This window comes from Chironomus tepperi, unplaced genomic scaffold (genome assembly GCF_022539635.2).
Source record: "Chironomus tepperi strain 1889 unplaced genomic scaffold, CSIRO-AGI_Ctep_v1 contig_335, whole genome shotgun sequence".
NCBI classification, from domain to species: Eukaryota; Metazoa; Arthropoda; class Insecta; order Diptera; family Chironomidae; genus Chironomus; species Chironomus tepperi.
In genome coordinates this window covers 537,831-551,773 of record NW_027226457.1, presented here as the reverse complement: position 1 = coordinate 551,773, position 13,943 = coordinate 537,831, and the positions used below count along the sequence as shown (strand labels likewise).

The window sequence follows — 13,943 nt, the reverse complement described above, 5'->3', positions numbered from 1 at the left end:
AAATAATTAATTGAATATTGTAAGGATATGTAGAAGTATTTTGAAAGGAACAGAAAGAAGGAATGAAAACTTTATAATCAACATGACAGAGCAAAACTATTTATTTGAGTATTTGATTTCATTTTAAGGTTTTGTTAACTTAAAATTCCAATAGAAATTAAATCTTCTCTTTTTTGGGGCATTTTGAAATGACGTCAATCGGATATCCTTATTTTAAGAATTTTATCTCATGTCAGATGATTTAACATTTGAATATGAAGCCTCACAAAACTGAAAACTCATCACACTCCCTAAAAGTTAAACGTCATACGTGTATGTCCCTCTTTACATCTCCATATTCATGAAAATTTATTTGTTCCTTCTATTATTTTGAATGCCAACAAAAATAACTAAATTAAGGTTTAAGAACGTGCAATTCTCAAACGAAACTACCCCAAATACAAAAATAGTAACATACAACTCAGCATGAATAACAAAAATTTCAACCCGTATCCCGAGCAGCAATGGAAATTGACTTCAAATGTATATGAAACTATACGGTATTTTAACAATTCGCTTGTCTCTAAGGCTAAGATATTTTTACTGTTGTTAAGGTGGCTTAGCAGCGCTAGCATATGTATGGCATCTTGTGACAAAGCAACAATATGGAATTCTGTTTATTATCTCCATTATGCCTCAAAGTAGGAATAGACAGAGCAAAACAGCATCATCACATCGTCAATTTAACAATCATTGCCGTTCGGGTTTGTTACAACTTTCAACACATACTCTTAAGTCTTCATCTTATTCTTTGAAACTTAATTTATATTGAAGCTGCTTTGCTTCGATGGAAAAAAAATCTTGATTTCACTTTTTATTGCATTTGACAATTTTCTGAGAATGGAGTATGGAAAGAATGTAAGAATGCGGCGTGTTACAACAAAAAGACTGCTTGAAAGTAATCTTGTCGTATCAAATTTCAATAAAATTCAATTTTCTCGCATCGTTACTGAACAAAACTTGCTTAAAAGACGTCAATTTACATTGTTTGAATAAGAAACATTAGTGCACTTTTCTCACATACAATAATGATGATGATGACATTAATGGAAGTGATAATGGTGTTTTTTGGTGATATGCATCACAGTGGGTAGCATCAGCCAAATATGGATCGTATTCAAATTTTACCTAACATGATTTTGACTTCACTTTTCTCTCCTTACTTGAAAAATTATCCGATTTTCTTAAAATTCAATTTCAATGCCCAACAAATTACAAATCCTTTAAGGTGATTCAAAATCCAATAAACCAGCTCAGAAGCAAAAAAATCTCCAAACTCGTTAAAATATCGATTCTTTTTCGCAACCTCTACATGCATGGAATAATCAATAAGAAGTAAAGTCGACGTTAAAGAGGTAAGTAAGAAATTTTGGCAGAAAAAAGCTCAGCGTCATACAAAATTTAATAAATAATCCACCTAATGTTTGTCGTAATTTAATTACGATAACTGGCAAAATATCTTTGCGTACATAAAACACTTGGTGAGAAAGGAAATTGAAAGAGAAAATCTGCAGACGTTTACAAAAACAACAAGGATTGCGGTGATTATTCGTATGTTAGGTAACATTTGTCTGGCTTTTAAGGGCGAGAGGTTCTGTACTGAGAGCTGATTGACATTTTATATAATTTTTGTATGAGATTGTTATGCTAACCGTAGTCTACAAATACGGTTTTATGACTACAATTTAAGGATGACCCCTTAGATGTTATTTATGTGACAATGAAATTTTAATGGAAATGCTAGAACCATTGAGCAAACAAAATAGAACTTTGCTCTATTATTAATCTCTTAATATGCTGACTAATCTCGCTTTATCTTCTCTCCGCCCTTCCCAGGTAGTACATTTACTAGATGAAAAGGTTCAAAAATAGACATTGTCTCTATATAAACTTAGCTCACGATGACAAATGACGAGAAATATTTTCTCTCTTTTTTTATTCTTGCAAGTCATAATCCGCGAGTATTTAGAGGATAAATACGAAAGGAAAGGAAAAGTGAAAACACAATTAGGAACGAGTGATGAAATGAATACAAAAATGTGCATGGGAAATAATATTCTATGTACACAGACAGTGATTTACTACAACAAAGCAATGCAGTAGATTTTTCGCTTACTTTGAGATCGTCATTGGTTTCCAAATTTAATTACTCAGACCCTGTTCCACTCGGAAGATTATAAATAAAATTGTCACAATCATGACGAATTAAATTCAATTTTTCTTCATCGCTACTGTCTTCTCACTCATTTTCACCATTTGTTTTTTGAACAACCGTTTATTTTATCATTTTATTTTAAGTGTTTTTAAGTACAAATAAGAAGAAGATTAGATGGAGATAAATACACCCTCAATGACACAAACACAAAAGATTCTTTTCTGTTTTTCTCATTTATCCACTTCTCTTTTGATCGCATCAATACTATGAGTCCGACAATGCAAATCATTTTTAAATGTCGGGCTTTGAGAGTGTGCTAATAGGCTTATGAGAAATTATAGCTGGTCACTTGCGTGTCTGCCTATCGCTAACTCTGAACTGAAAATTGATTGTCAACTATGTACAGTAGATATTATGCAGAATTTCTTGTCATATCCAAGCATTAATTAATTAAAACACCCTCAATCATAATAATCTATTGGCCAACCAAACATTTGACCTTAAGAAATGTTTCCCACCAACCCAAGTCGTCAAAACATAGAAGTATATAATGAAAAATGGGGTTCAAAAATGGAACGAAGAGAATTTCATTCTTCTTTTCTGCAACATTTTTTACATCATGCGAAAAAAAATTCCATTGCGGAGCAACGGAAGGGAGGGAAAGGAAAAAAAATGAAAAATTAACTTTAAAATTTTTCCGCTCGTTTATAGATATAGCAAGGAAGAGAACAAAAAAAAATCGATAAAAAAGAATCTCGATAAAGGTATTGTGCAAGTGTAAAAGAATGGCGAGAAATAAAAAAGAATTTTTTGTGGCACATTTGAAACTTTTTTTTTACGATTTGACGAAGAGGAAATAAACTTTTCCTGTAACTTTTTCGATCATCGCAGAAAATTTATGGCCAATCAATGCTATAATGAGATGGAAATTCTGATATTTTTTTTTGCTACATTCTTTTTTATCGAGGTTCATGTAAGCTCTACATTGATGGAAATAAATGTGAGAAATGTGCAATAATTCTCGACGATTGCAGCTTAGGAAGGGAAAAAATAATGGAGAAATTTTATATTCTACATTGACCTTTAATCGGTCTATAAATTAACATGTCATAAAATTTATATTTTTTGGTCAAATAGGATATTGATGCGGTCATAAAACATGCAATTGATGGCTTCGGGATCTAAATTAGGCATTTATTTTTGTGGTTTATTAAGATTTGCATCCATAAATATTTGAACTGTGACCATCCCATCTATTTTATAAACCTACATCCTTTAAATATGACTTAGTCAAAAATGGAGAATCCATTTGTCACTATTACTAAACAATTGCATCCATAAAAACTGACCCGATTGCATTTTTCGTCATAAAAATTAGTCAAAATTAGTCGTCAAGCCAACTTTTCGTCTTGCTGTTAACATGGCAAAGTAGCGGTGCCTTAGGAAACACACTGTGCTGTTCGCGTGACTGAAGAAGTTTTTCCCTAGTTTTTCCTTTTGAATAAAATATTCCTGACGTCAAATAAAGTTTTCCAAATACTTTCACAGTATCTTAGTGTTCAACCCACCAAGCAGCTTCCCACACACTCTGTAAAATAATGTTAATATATTTTAATTAATATCATTCACATTATCACCAACCCATAATCTCAATCAACTAGCGTATCTAATTCATTTTCATTGAACATAACACAGTTTGAATTAAACTACAGCCAAACTACTCAGTTGTGGTTGAAAATTTCTTACAATTTTCGTCTGTACTCTCTCTGTTCATTCCCTCTTGAGTATTATGACAGTAAACTTAATTTAATATGATGATGTTGCATTCAATTAAGGTCACATCTTGTTCGGACGTACTTCGACTCGATTTTGTTTGAAGAAACGGAAGGATGGAGAGAGAAAGTTGTTAACTACTGGAATATTTACTCTGCATTATTGAGTGATCTAGATAGTGGAGAAAATGTGAGAAAATTTCAAGTGCTGAGAATGTTTCGTTTCGATTACGGAAATATTTGTTCGGTGATATAATCGAATTTTTCTAAAGGTGGATGGTAATTTATGCAAGAAAAGTGAAAGCTTGTGTAAGCAAAAATAAAACATCATGCAACTTCTTCCTACATAAATTAAACGTTTGTGGCTAATTTACGTAATTTTTATCTATTTTCTCATCTTTCAGACCACATCAGACTACCTAAAATTCAACAAAACTCCACTCAATGGTATTGTACACTACAAATATATCCCAAAATTAAAATTACTTTGTCGTTGTACTTTTTGTATGTATCTCTCTGTATGTATATGCGGTTCCTTTACATCTTAAATCCCAATTCATGAAAAGACTCGATGAATGAATGAATGAAACGTTTAAATGAAGAATCATTGGCATACATGTTAAGGTATATCCGTACATGTGATGTCATGGTAACAAATCTACTCTTTCCATTTCACATAGAATGAATGAAAATTTAATTCAATTTAATTTTGGATTACATTGTTCGCATTGCGACTGCACTATGGAATTTTTATTAAATGAAGAGAATAAAAATGTTTAAAGTGAGAAAGCAATGAATGTATGAGAAGCCACAAGAATATTCCGTTTTTCACCATTCTCATCCCTATTTCATGATTGTATTGAAGACAAAATTAAGCTCAACTGCTTTCAATTCTCATCTCCTTCCTTTACTCGTCTTAAAATTCCTTTAAATTGTGCCATTCACAAAAAAGCACAATGAATGAAAATTGAAAAAGATACAAAAAGGGAAGTGGAATGAAGAGAATAAAGTGCCTGAAATTACTTTGATGGCAACACATATACACACAAAAAAAGATAATGACGCAATAAAATTATTACAACATAACATTCATTTTGTGCCAACATCCTATTACCCTTACTCGATTCTGTTTGACACATAAATGCGCAATTGAGAGCGAAAAATGTCTGATTGTCTGATTTCTAGTTTATTTTTTAGTTGCTGATCTCTTTAATCCAACGTTGAGTCTAGACAAATAGAATATTTGGTTCTTATTCAGTCTGGTGTAAATGCATTTCTACCAAATTATTAAACTAAGCTAAAACTGCGTCTATAAACCCTTGAGAATCACCAACTTCATCCAACGCACTTCCTCCTTTTTGTTTCATTTACGTATCGTAAGTCTTTTCACACTTCACCATTTTTCCTTCCTTTTCTATTTGCTAAATGGCATTGAATGCTCCACGCCTATAGCTCTTAGTATACGTACGGTAAGTGAGAAGAGCTTATGGCCCATTTAATCCGAAAAATAGTAGTTTTTATTTCCAGCAATGTCAAAACAAATTTTCTGGTATTTTTATTCATGACAACAGGAAAATTTGAGCCGATGTGTGATATAGCATAATGGTTAAAGGTCCAATATTTTGACTACTCATAAAAATGTTTATGTGTGCTTCATGATGTATTATAATGGCTATTAATTTTACTATTTATTCTACAACATAACTCGACATTTATTTTTTGCTACTCAACTGATAAGAGCTCCGTATGTGAGCTCGAAATATGACTTGAAATTTTAATTGTTGGAAGAAATTGCTTTATTGATAAAAATGATGAACGTGACCTTTCATATGGCGACGATGAATGATGAATGCAGCTCGTTTTGGGTCATGATTTATTTAAAAAGTTATGTACTAATACATGACTGTCCACGATTATGTGAGCAGATAAAATTTCCTTAATGAACAATTTTGTTTCAATGTCAAATGAAAAATTAAAATTTTGAGTAAGAAAGTCAGCTGAAAGGAAGCTCTAAGGGGATTAAACGTGTTTATAGAAGAATTGTGTCTCGTCAGGATAGGGCATAGCATGAGAAAGTTTAAAAATGTTTCGTTTAGGCAAACTAAAAAATTATCTAATTAAGACAAAATTCAATTCTAGTCTTAACTCTCAAATTTGTATCATAAGCTCTGCCAAAATGAGCATCACGTAGCTCACATTGCATTCCAAAAAGCAATATTTCTCATTGGAAGCAATTAAAACAGTTTAATTACCAATGGGTCTAATGGATCTGAAACATTTCTCCCACTCTGCTCGTAACTTCACGTGACAACTACAACTTGACCTGAAAAAAAGTCGTAAAACAAAAAGGAAATGGACATTTAAAAAAAAAATGTGAATGGAGATATAATTGTAGGTTTTATGTGACATCATCACGTATCAAATTGTCATGATTTTTATAAACTTTCGTGTGATGTTCTCTTGGATGTGTCTTGTACATCCTTTATTAAGATTTTGAATGTCTAGATCCAAAGCATGTCATACACTATGTTTGGTTTATTCAAGATTATTACTATTACATTGAGAACCTTTCAATTCACCAATAACTTGTTTTAATTCACTGATTCTGTTCAGCAAGTTAATTTCAATGTTTTTGAGTTGAGCCTTTACATTTGATGATTCATCATGATTTAAGAATCTTCGTAACGTCAATAATCCTCCCTTCAAAAATTCTGAATTTTGACACATTATTTTTGTATCTTGAACAATTTGCTCTACGCCTGATCTGTCTCGTCGGGCACTTTTGTTAATGCACCGATTGTTATCCAGAACTAAGTGGTAAAGCTTACTTAATGAGTCAAATACTTGCAAATCAATATGATAGATTTTATTTCCATAAAATGAGATCACCTCAAGATGTGGATTATTATCAAAAACTCCATCTTCCAAAACTTCAATGTCATTCTTTCCCAAATCAAGATAAACTAAACTTCTAAATGATGTTAAATCAGATTGATAAAGTTCCTTAAGTCCATTGTTTTGTAGGTCTATTGCCTTAAGATTCTTGAAAATAAATTCTAAACCTTTAGGAAAATATTGAATATCCTTGTTTTCTGAATTAATTGCAAGAACATCATCATAACATTTTTGTTCCAAATGTGTTCCAGATGATGAAAGAATATAGGCATTGTCAGGTGAAGAAATGTTCAAGTTGTACTTGAACTGACAAGTGTAGACATCTCCTAGGTAATTGCTCGTTTTAAAGATGCATTCAAGATGCGATGAAGCGACGAAATGCAGCAAAATTGATACAACAAAGCTAAAACTTGATTTCATTGAATTAGATTCTTAGCTAGCATCTGACAGGCTTTTGGTAATTATAATTAAGCTTCTCATACTTACATTAAAATCTTCATTTGTCTCAAAAATATCTCTTTATAACAAAAAATCCCTAGCAATTTACAAACACTCGTTGGTCACCCTATTTCTTTAAAGACGTTGATAAGAAAATATAATCATCTCAGTACAGGCACAAAATAATTTAATTCATAATCACAGAAATGCTCTCATATTTCTCATCAAGATTCATACAAAATTCCCCTCCAAGCAATCATCAAAATTCATTTATAAAGTCAAACAAGATTTTTTTACTTCAATCTGTTATAAAATTTTAAGTAATCAAGACGAAAAGAACAAATTAGCAAGAAACATGAAATTGACAATATTCTTCATCCTTCTCGTTGCAGTAATTGGTGTTTTCGCTGCCGGTAATTGTCTATTTTTAGTAAAGTGAAGATGTTGAAAAAAATCAGCTAATTTAGGATGTAGACTTTATTTTTGGAGGTGCATAACCCCCTCCTACCTAAATTCGTTAAAAACACCCCCAAATGAATGTATCTAAATTTGATTCAGTAATAAACAAATGTTTTCTTTAAATTTTAGATGTAGATGATCACCACGATCATCATCATCATGCCGGACATGTACACAATCACGAACATCACGGAATAAATAAAACACCAGGTACCTAAAAAATAAATTTATCATTTTATCAATAAATCCATAGTATTTACCTCCAGTCTATGAAGCCTAGCCTGATTGTAATTGATAGCTTCAATATTTGAATGAACAATTGGAAATTTCCATTTGTGGATTATTTGAATATGAAAATTTATGTGGCGTCTGGGGATTAATCCACTAATCAATACAATTGATTGAACAATCATCAAATTTAATTGAGATGAGTTCGGGAATTGCTAAAGTAAAGTTTGATCGTGCTGAGTGGGCTAGAGAGATTTATTACCGTGAAAAAATTAATGCATAAAATGCTTCAAGTGAATCTTTTTTTAGGAAATTTTATGAGTGAATTTTTGGAAAATTTGTTTGTATTTGACATTTAATGGATTTATTAGAAAAGAAATTTTGAATGTCAAGGCTTAAATGACGCATAAATTTAAAATGTGAGGCTGATATTAAGGATTGCTTTGCAGTTAGCTTTATTTTCAATGAGTCACTTGATAATCCATGATTTCACAATCTAAAGTTATCAGCGCTCGGATTGCCAAAGGCTTATTTTTCTAACAAAGTTCATCAAACTTAGTTAAACTTAGTCTAATCAGACCCACTTTTCCAAACATTCAGAATTTGTAGAATATTCCAAAAACAATCACTTCTTGCTGCACCCCTGTGTCACTCAGATGCATTAATTTTATATGCATCTTATCTCTCAATAACCTTTTTATAAAGTTCGAAATTTTTGAATGAAAAAATATTCATCCCAATGACTAGCATTGTTGTTACATAAAGCCAAAAACAGCGATTTTAATGATCGGCTTATCATTAGATTATGATGGGGATTTGAACCTAAGAGTTCAAATTCGTTGGAATAATTTTGTAATTCAAACTTGATTCAAACTACTGATCTAATGAATACGCAATACTAAGTCAGATTTCTTTGAAATGGCCGACAATCATATTACGGCCAATGCACTAATCATCCATTTTTAAATTCTTTCAAATGTTCTAGGATCCAGTGACAATCACCATCATCACCACCACCACAATCACCACGATCATGGCCCAGATGATGACCATACTGGACATGTTCATGGAGTAGACTGTCATAAACATCAATAATAAAATTTCATTGGAAGATTTGTTCATATTTATGAAATTGTAATGATGAAATAAACCAACTTTAAAACTTGAACTAATTGTCGTTGTAAAATTTTATTAAAATTTATTGCACTATTCATAGGATTTTATTACAACGTGAAAAAAATTATGGCAATGTAAAAGAATATTCATATTAGTCATAAATCAAAGGTCATTCACTCGTATTTATACGCTACGTATGGTTTACAGGTTTGATAACATGCTACTCGTAAATTCGACTGTTGTTTTATCAAATTAAATTTTGTTTAAAAGCAGGAATTAAAACTCATTTGAAGTTAGTTCAACATCAAACTCTAATTAGTCAAAATCCTTTCAAATATATTAAAATGAAATTATCATATTTTCTGATTTTCTTTATTTCAATTATGGTTGCATTAACATCAGCTGGAAGCATAGTTTTTCTTGCAAAACCACAAAAACCACGTCAAGAGCATAAACAAAATAAGGGCCAACATCATCATGATCAGCCACTTGCAAAAAGATTAAATTGAGGTTTTTTCTGTGTACCAAAAAAACTAGTACATTCATAAATATGGCATTTTATCTCATAAATCAAGCTCAAAATTAAAGCTAATATTTTTGTAAATTAAATGAAATAAAATTGTATGTAAAATAATTTTGTCATTCAATTTTGAAATTTAAGATGGAAACCCTGGGTAAAGATGATTATAGGCCATTTGATTCTCAAATATAATTATCTAGGAATTCCTCATTCCCCCTCTCTCATGAGAGGATTTCGCTTTCAAAAATCTTTTTCTTAAAAACAAAACAAGATTTTATTCCTGCATCAGTCAAAATCAAATATTTCAATCCATCACTAAGTTATAAAGTAAAATAAAAATGAAATTGTCATTTTTCTTCATGTTTATTGTTGCAATTCTGGTGGCTTTCACATCAGCCAGTAGCATCGTATTCCTTGCAAAACCTCCAAAACCACGTTCAGAACATCAACAACACAGATCACAACAGCATCATGAACACCATGGAGGTATTAATAATAAATATTTCTCAATTAAAGATTCAATTCAATATTGCTTTATATCAGAAATTTATTACAAATTTACTATTTTCTCAGGTCAACAACATCAACCTCAAGGCCATTAGAGAAGACACCTGAACTGAATTGTCACTTCTAAAAATAAGTTGTGGACAACTGTATTAAAAATTTTGATGCAGAAATGTGTTTGTTCTATTTTGTAAATATATTAATTGGTTAATATTCAGAAATAAATTGAAATTAAACTATAAAATGAATATTAATTTGCAAAAATCAGCATGATGCTGTATGACACACTAATGATTTAACATTGAATTTGCTTAACAAACTAATTGTTTCGTTAAATCAAAAAACAATTTGAGGGATTGTTTACTTGCTACTTTCGCTTTTTAGGAGGAAGGAGGAAGGAGGAAGAGGGCTAGGAAGTTTGTAAGGAGAGGGAAGGCAGGGGGTCCTTAAAAATTCGTCTTTATTCGTAACATAATAAGTACATTGAACAGACCATTTCAAAATTAAATATATTCACTTAATTGACATATAAATTTCTTGATCTGGACCGGTCTATATTAGTATATTTCAGTTATTTTTTTTCAGTATTTCCTTTTTTAACGAATCAAATATTTGTAGATAATGAAATTTAATTTTAACTCACAACAATAATAATGATGTACAGCGGCGTAGAACCAAAATTACATTAAATAATTAGGAACATATTCTTGTCATGTTACAAAATTAATATGCTCATTACAAGTCTTCTTCTCTTTATTCTTACACTCTCATTAAATTACATGCTGTTAAAATTATATTTAAAACCAAGAACAACTTCCTAGACAGTTCAGTCAAAAATTTACTTTCGATCAATTTGGATTACTGAAATAAAAGCTACAAAAAATGAAATTGACATACTTCTTCATGCTCTTTGTTGCAATCATGGTTGCATTTACATCAGCCAACAGCATTGTCTTCCTTGCTAAACCACCACACCATAATGAGGAACAACTTCAGCCAAGAGCTCCCGAAAATGACAACCAAGGTAATTTTTACATGCTAAAAATAACAATTTTGATAAAAATTTAAAGGGTCAAACCTACACGTGCCGTAATTGATAATGAGTATACACATGATTCATGGCTGATTGACCTATAAACAAGTCATTACATTTTTAAAAATTTTTTATCATCCAATTAATTTTTGTATTTTCATTCAGATCAACAACAGCAACAACAGACTGATAATTCCAGTCAGTCAAGCCAGGAAAGTCAGGAAAATTAATAACATGTTTTTAATTGTGTATTAAAAGCTGAGAAATACAATAAACAGTGAATTTTGAGACAATTTATTAATTTATTAATTAGAATTTTTCCAACACTTTGCAAAGCTTGCAAAGGACATGAGTTTACAAATAAATTCACCTTAGTATAGCTTATACACCTTAGTATAACTGTTGAATGTGGTTAAAAATTTGAGATTATTAGCTCAGATCATGCTCTATTTATGACATGGTTTTGATTTGTTCAAAAATATTTAGCTAAGAAGTAAAATTAGAATTTATTGATAGCAAGTAAAGGGTCAATTAAATTATACTGAGTGTCATACTTCATCTTCTATTGCACGAAAGAAATTTTACGGAAATACAGCCTGAAATATAGCTTTCACATGACATTAATCATATGAACACATGAGATACAACACAAATACATAAAATGCCTACAAAGACATTATGCAATTTAAAGATGCAATAATATAGAGTAACATTGACCTAAATGGGAAACAAAACAAAAAATATACACGAGAGAAAAATATGAAATATTCATAGTAAAAATTCTAATCAACTTGCATTCAGTTTATTGCTACTCGTCTAGTTGTGCGATGGTTCGAACAATATTTGCATTTTTAGTGATACTTGCAACATACCTTAGCAATATCAATGCTGATACAGGTACATTCAACCCCAAACATTAGCCACAATATTGAATAATTTTACTCGCATAAAATTCAAATTCACAAAAACACAGCTTGCGGTCCTGGCGAAATATACGACTATCCGGTAAGAGGATGCTATTGCCTTCAAGCAGGCGACGCAATTCGATGTCCTGTTCCGCCAAAACAACAATGTAAAAATTTCCGCTTAGATGAGTGCAACATGTGTACGTGCGACGAGAATCACAATAACAAATCATTTATTTGTACTGTTAAATGGTGTTTATGAGCAGCTTTTTTGTATTTTAAATATTTATACATATTTATTTTGTATGAGTTATTCATGTTAAAATTTATAAACACAAAAAAAATCTGAACATTTGTTACAATAAAAAATAATTCAATTTCAAGCACGAGCTTGTGCTTTATATATCATCATCAATCGATGTGTATGTCGAGAGACACTCACAAATTTTTACATCAATTATTGATAACTACCTCACTATTCAATAATTGAAACCTTTAGTATCACTTTACAATCTTTTTCAACAGGCTGGTAATGACTTGTATTTATTTAATATTTAATGATTTATTGATTTTTTTGTTGAAAGTTTGAGTTGGATTTGTTCAGAATTTTGCATACATATATTTGTAAAGAATCAAGTATCTGTAAATTATTTCCGTAACGCAGTGCTGGGCAACCTTTTATTTATCACGACATACCATGGTTGTAAGGCTCTAACGAGACCGCACATGGAATACGGCTGATGGCAATTTCAAAATTCTTTTACTGCACACAGGTTGCCCATCACTGGCGTATGGTATAAATACTCACTTCTAAAAATCAGAATTGTTTGAATATCACTTTAACTTCCACATTAAGTATTCTCAAAATAGCCCGATCGAGACAAATTATTCATGGCAGCCAGTAGGTTGCTATATGGCGTCTAAGTGGCAATTTCCATGTTGACTAAAAATTGTCATTTGATGGCAGGTTGCTGCCATGAAAAATTGTTCCGATCGGGTAATTGAGAACATCAATTTGAAATTTTTAACACTTTTACAACTATTTTTCCTCCCTTTTTCAGATTACTTCACTATGAATTTGAGAGAACTTTTCTTTAAATTATTGCTATTGATTGTGTCAATTTCTTGCATTTTCGACGCTTCGTTTAGTGCTGCAGATAATAATAGCAATATCTTTATTGAAAGTATTGTCGTGCAATCACAAGCAATAAGAATTTTTACAAAAAATAAAACTCATGCAGTATTGAACTGAAAATAAAAAGTTTTTTATATTACTATAGAGCATGAGAATTGTAGGTGGAATCGAGAGTGTGAGAAGAATAATGAATGTGAGAATGAAAGCGAGAGGAGGTGATGCACAATGTTGTACTAAATAAAATGAGCAACTTCCATCCCATAAATCTTATTTTCTATAATTTTTGAATTGTTTCAGATTCAGTACTGTTGCATTATCATCCGATTACTATCAACAGAGCATCACATTGGATATTTTATGTCGACAAACTAATTTTTTTTAGTATATATGAACATCCACTTATGGAAAAAGCATACTCTATATGTGTGTTAAAGTGGGGAATTGATATGATGGGTGGAAAAAGTGAAAACGGGGCAGGGAAATGACCATCTAGATATGCGTCAATTGCGGTCAATGAATCACATTGTTTTGATCGTATTTCAATGTGAATTGCCAATTTATTTGGATTAGTTGGAATTATTGGGTCTGTGGCAATTTTGTATATGATATTTTTTATGAGTTTCGGACCGAAAAATTTGAATTTTAATGGATATTTTGCGTGCGTAGATATGTTTTGAGAATTAGATACAATTTACGCTTTTCAGTTGAGTAGAAGTTGATGTGTGGCTGCGGAATGCAGTTATT

At 31.1% G+C, this 13,943-nt stretch overlaps 2 protein-coding genes and 2 long non-coding RNA genes across 5 annotated transcripts; 2 read left to right on the top strand and 2 right to left on the bottom strand.

The window, feature by feature from the left end:
- Window positions 1-6,340: 6,340 nt before the first annotated feature.
- Window positions 6,341-7,537, bottom strand: LOC139093353 (leucine-rich repeat-containing protein 70-like). Of its 2 annotated transcripts, none has more exons than XR_011544677.1 (2): window positions 7,348-7,537; window positions 6,341-7,270 (listed from the first exon to the last, which is right to left on the bottom strand). XR_011544677.1 is itself a non-coding variant. In XM_070644051.1 (2 exons), exons 1-2 carry the CDS (start codon window positions 7,359-7,361, stop codon window positions 6,502-6,504), a joined length of 777 nt encoding a protein of 258 aa, XP_070500152.1. In that variant the 5' UTR covers window positions 7,362-7,444; the 3' UTR covers window positions 6,341-6,501. The 2 variants fall into 2 exon arrangements, 1 of the variants encoding a protein (XP_070500152.1); XM_070644051.1 differs by having other exon boundaries at window positions 6,341-7,264; window positions 7,348-7,444.
- Window positions 7,538-7,557: 20 nt separating this feature from the next.
- On the top strand, window positions 7,558-9,154 carry LOC139093354 (urease accessory protein UreE-like). The gene is made up of 3 exons (XM_070644052.1): window positions 7,558-7,712; window positions 7,888-7,968; window positions 8,972-9,154. The coding sequence occupies exons 1-3, from the start codon at window positions 7,655-7,657 to the stop codon at window positions 9,079-9,081; spliced, it is 249 nt and encodes an 82-aa protein (XP_070500153.1). The 5' UTR covers window positions 7,558-7,654; the 3' UTR covers window positions 9,082-9,154.
- Window positions 9,155-9,854: 700 nt separating this feature from the next.
- On the top strand, window positions 9,855-10,374 carry LOC139093444 (uncharacterized). Its single transcript, XR_011544690.1, has 2 exons — window positions 9,855-10,108; window positions 10,196-10,374. It is a non-coding gene; the product is annotated as an uncharacterized lncRNA (long non-coding RNA).
- A 421-nt stretch (window positions 10,375-10,795) lies between these two features.
- Window positions 10,796-12,979, bottom strand: LOC139093437 (uncharacterized). The gene is made up of 3 exons (XR_011544688.1): window positions 11,714-12,979; window positions 11,530-11,645; window positions 10,796-11,417 (listed from the first exon to the last, which is right to left on the bottom strand). It is a non-coding gene; the product is annotated as an uncharacterized lncRNA (long non-coding RNA).
- Window positions 12,980-13,943: the final 964 nt, after the last annotated feature.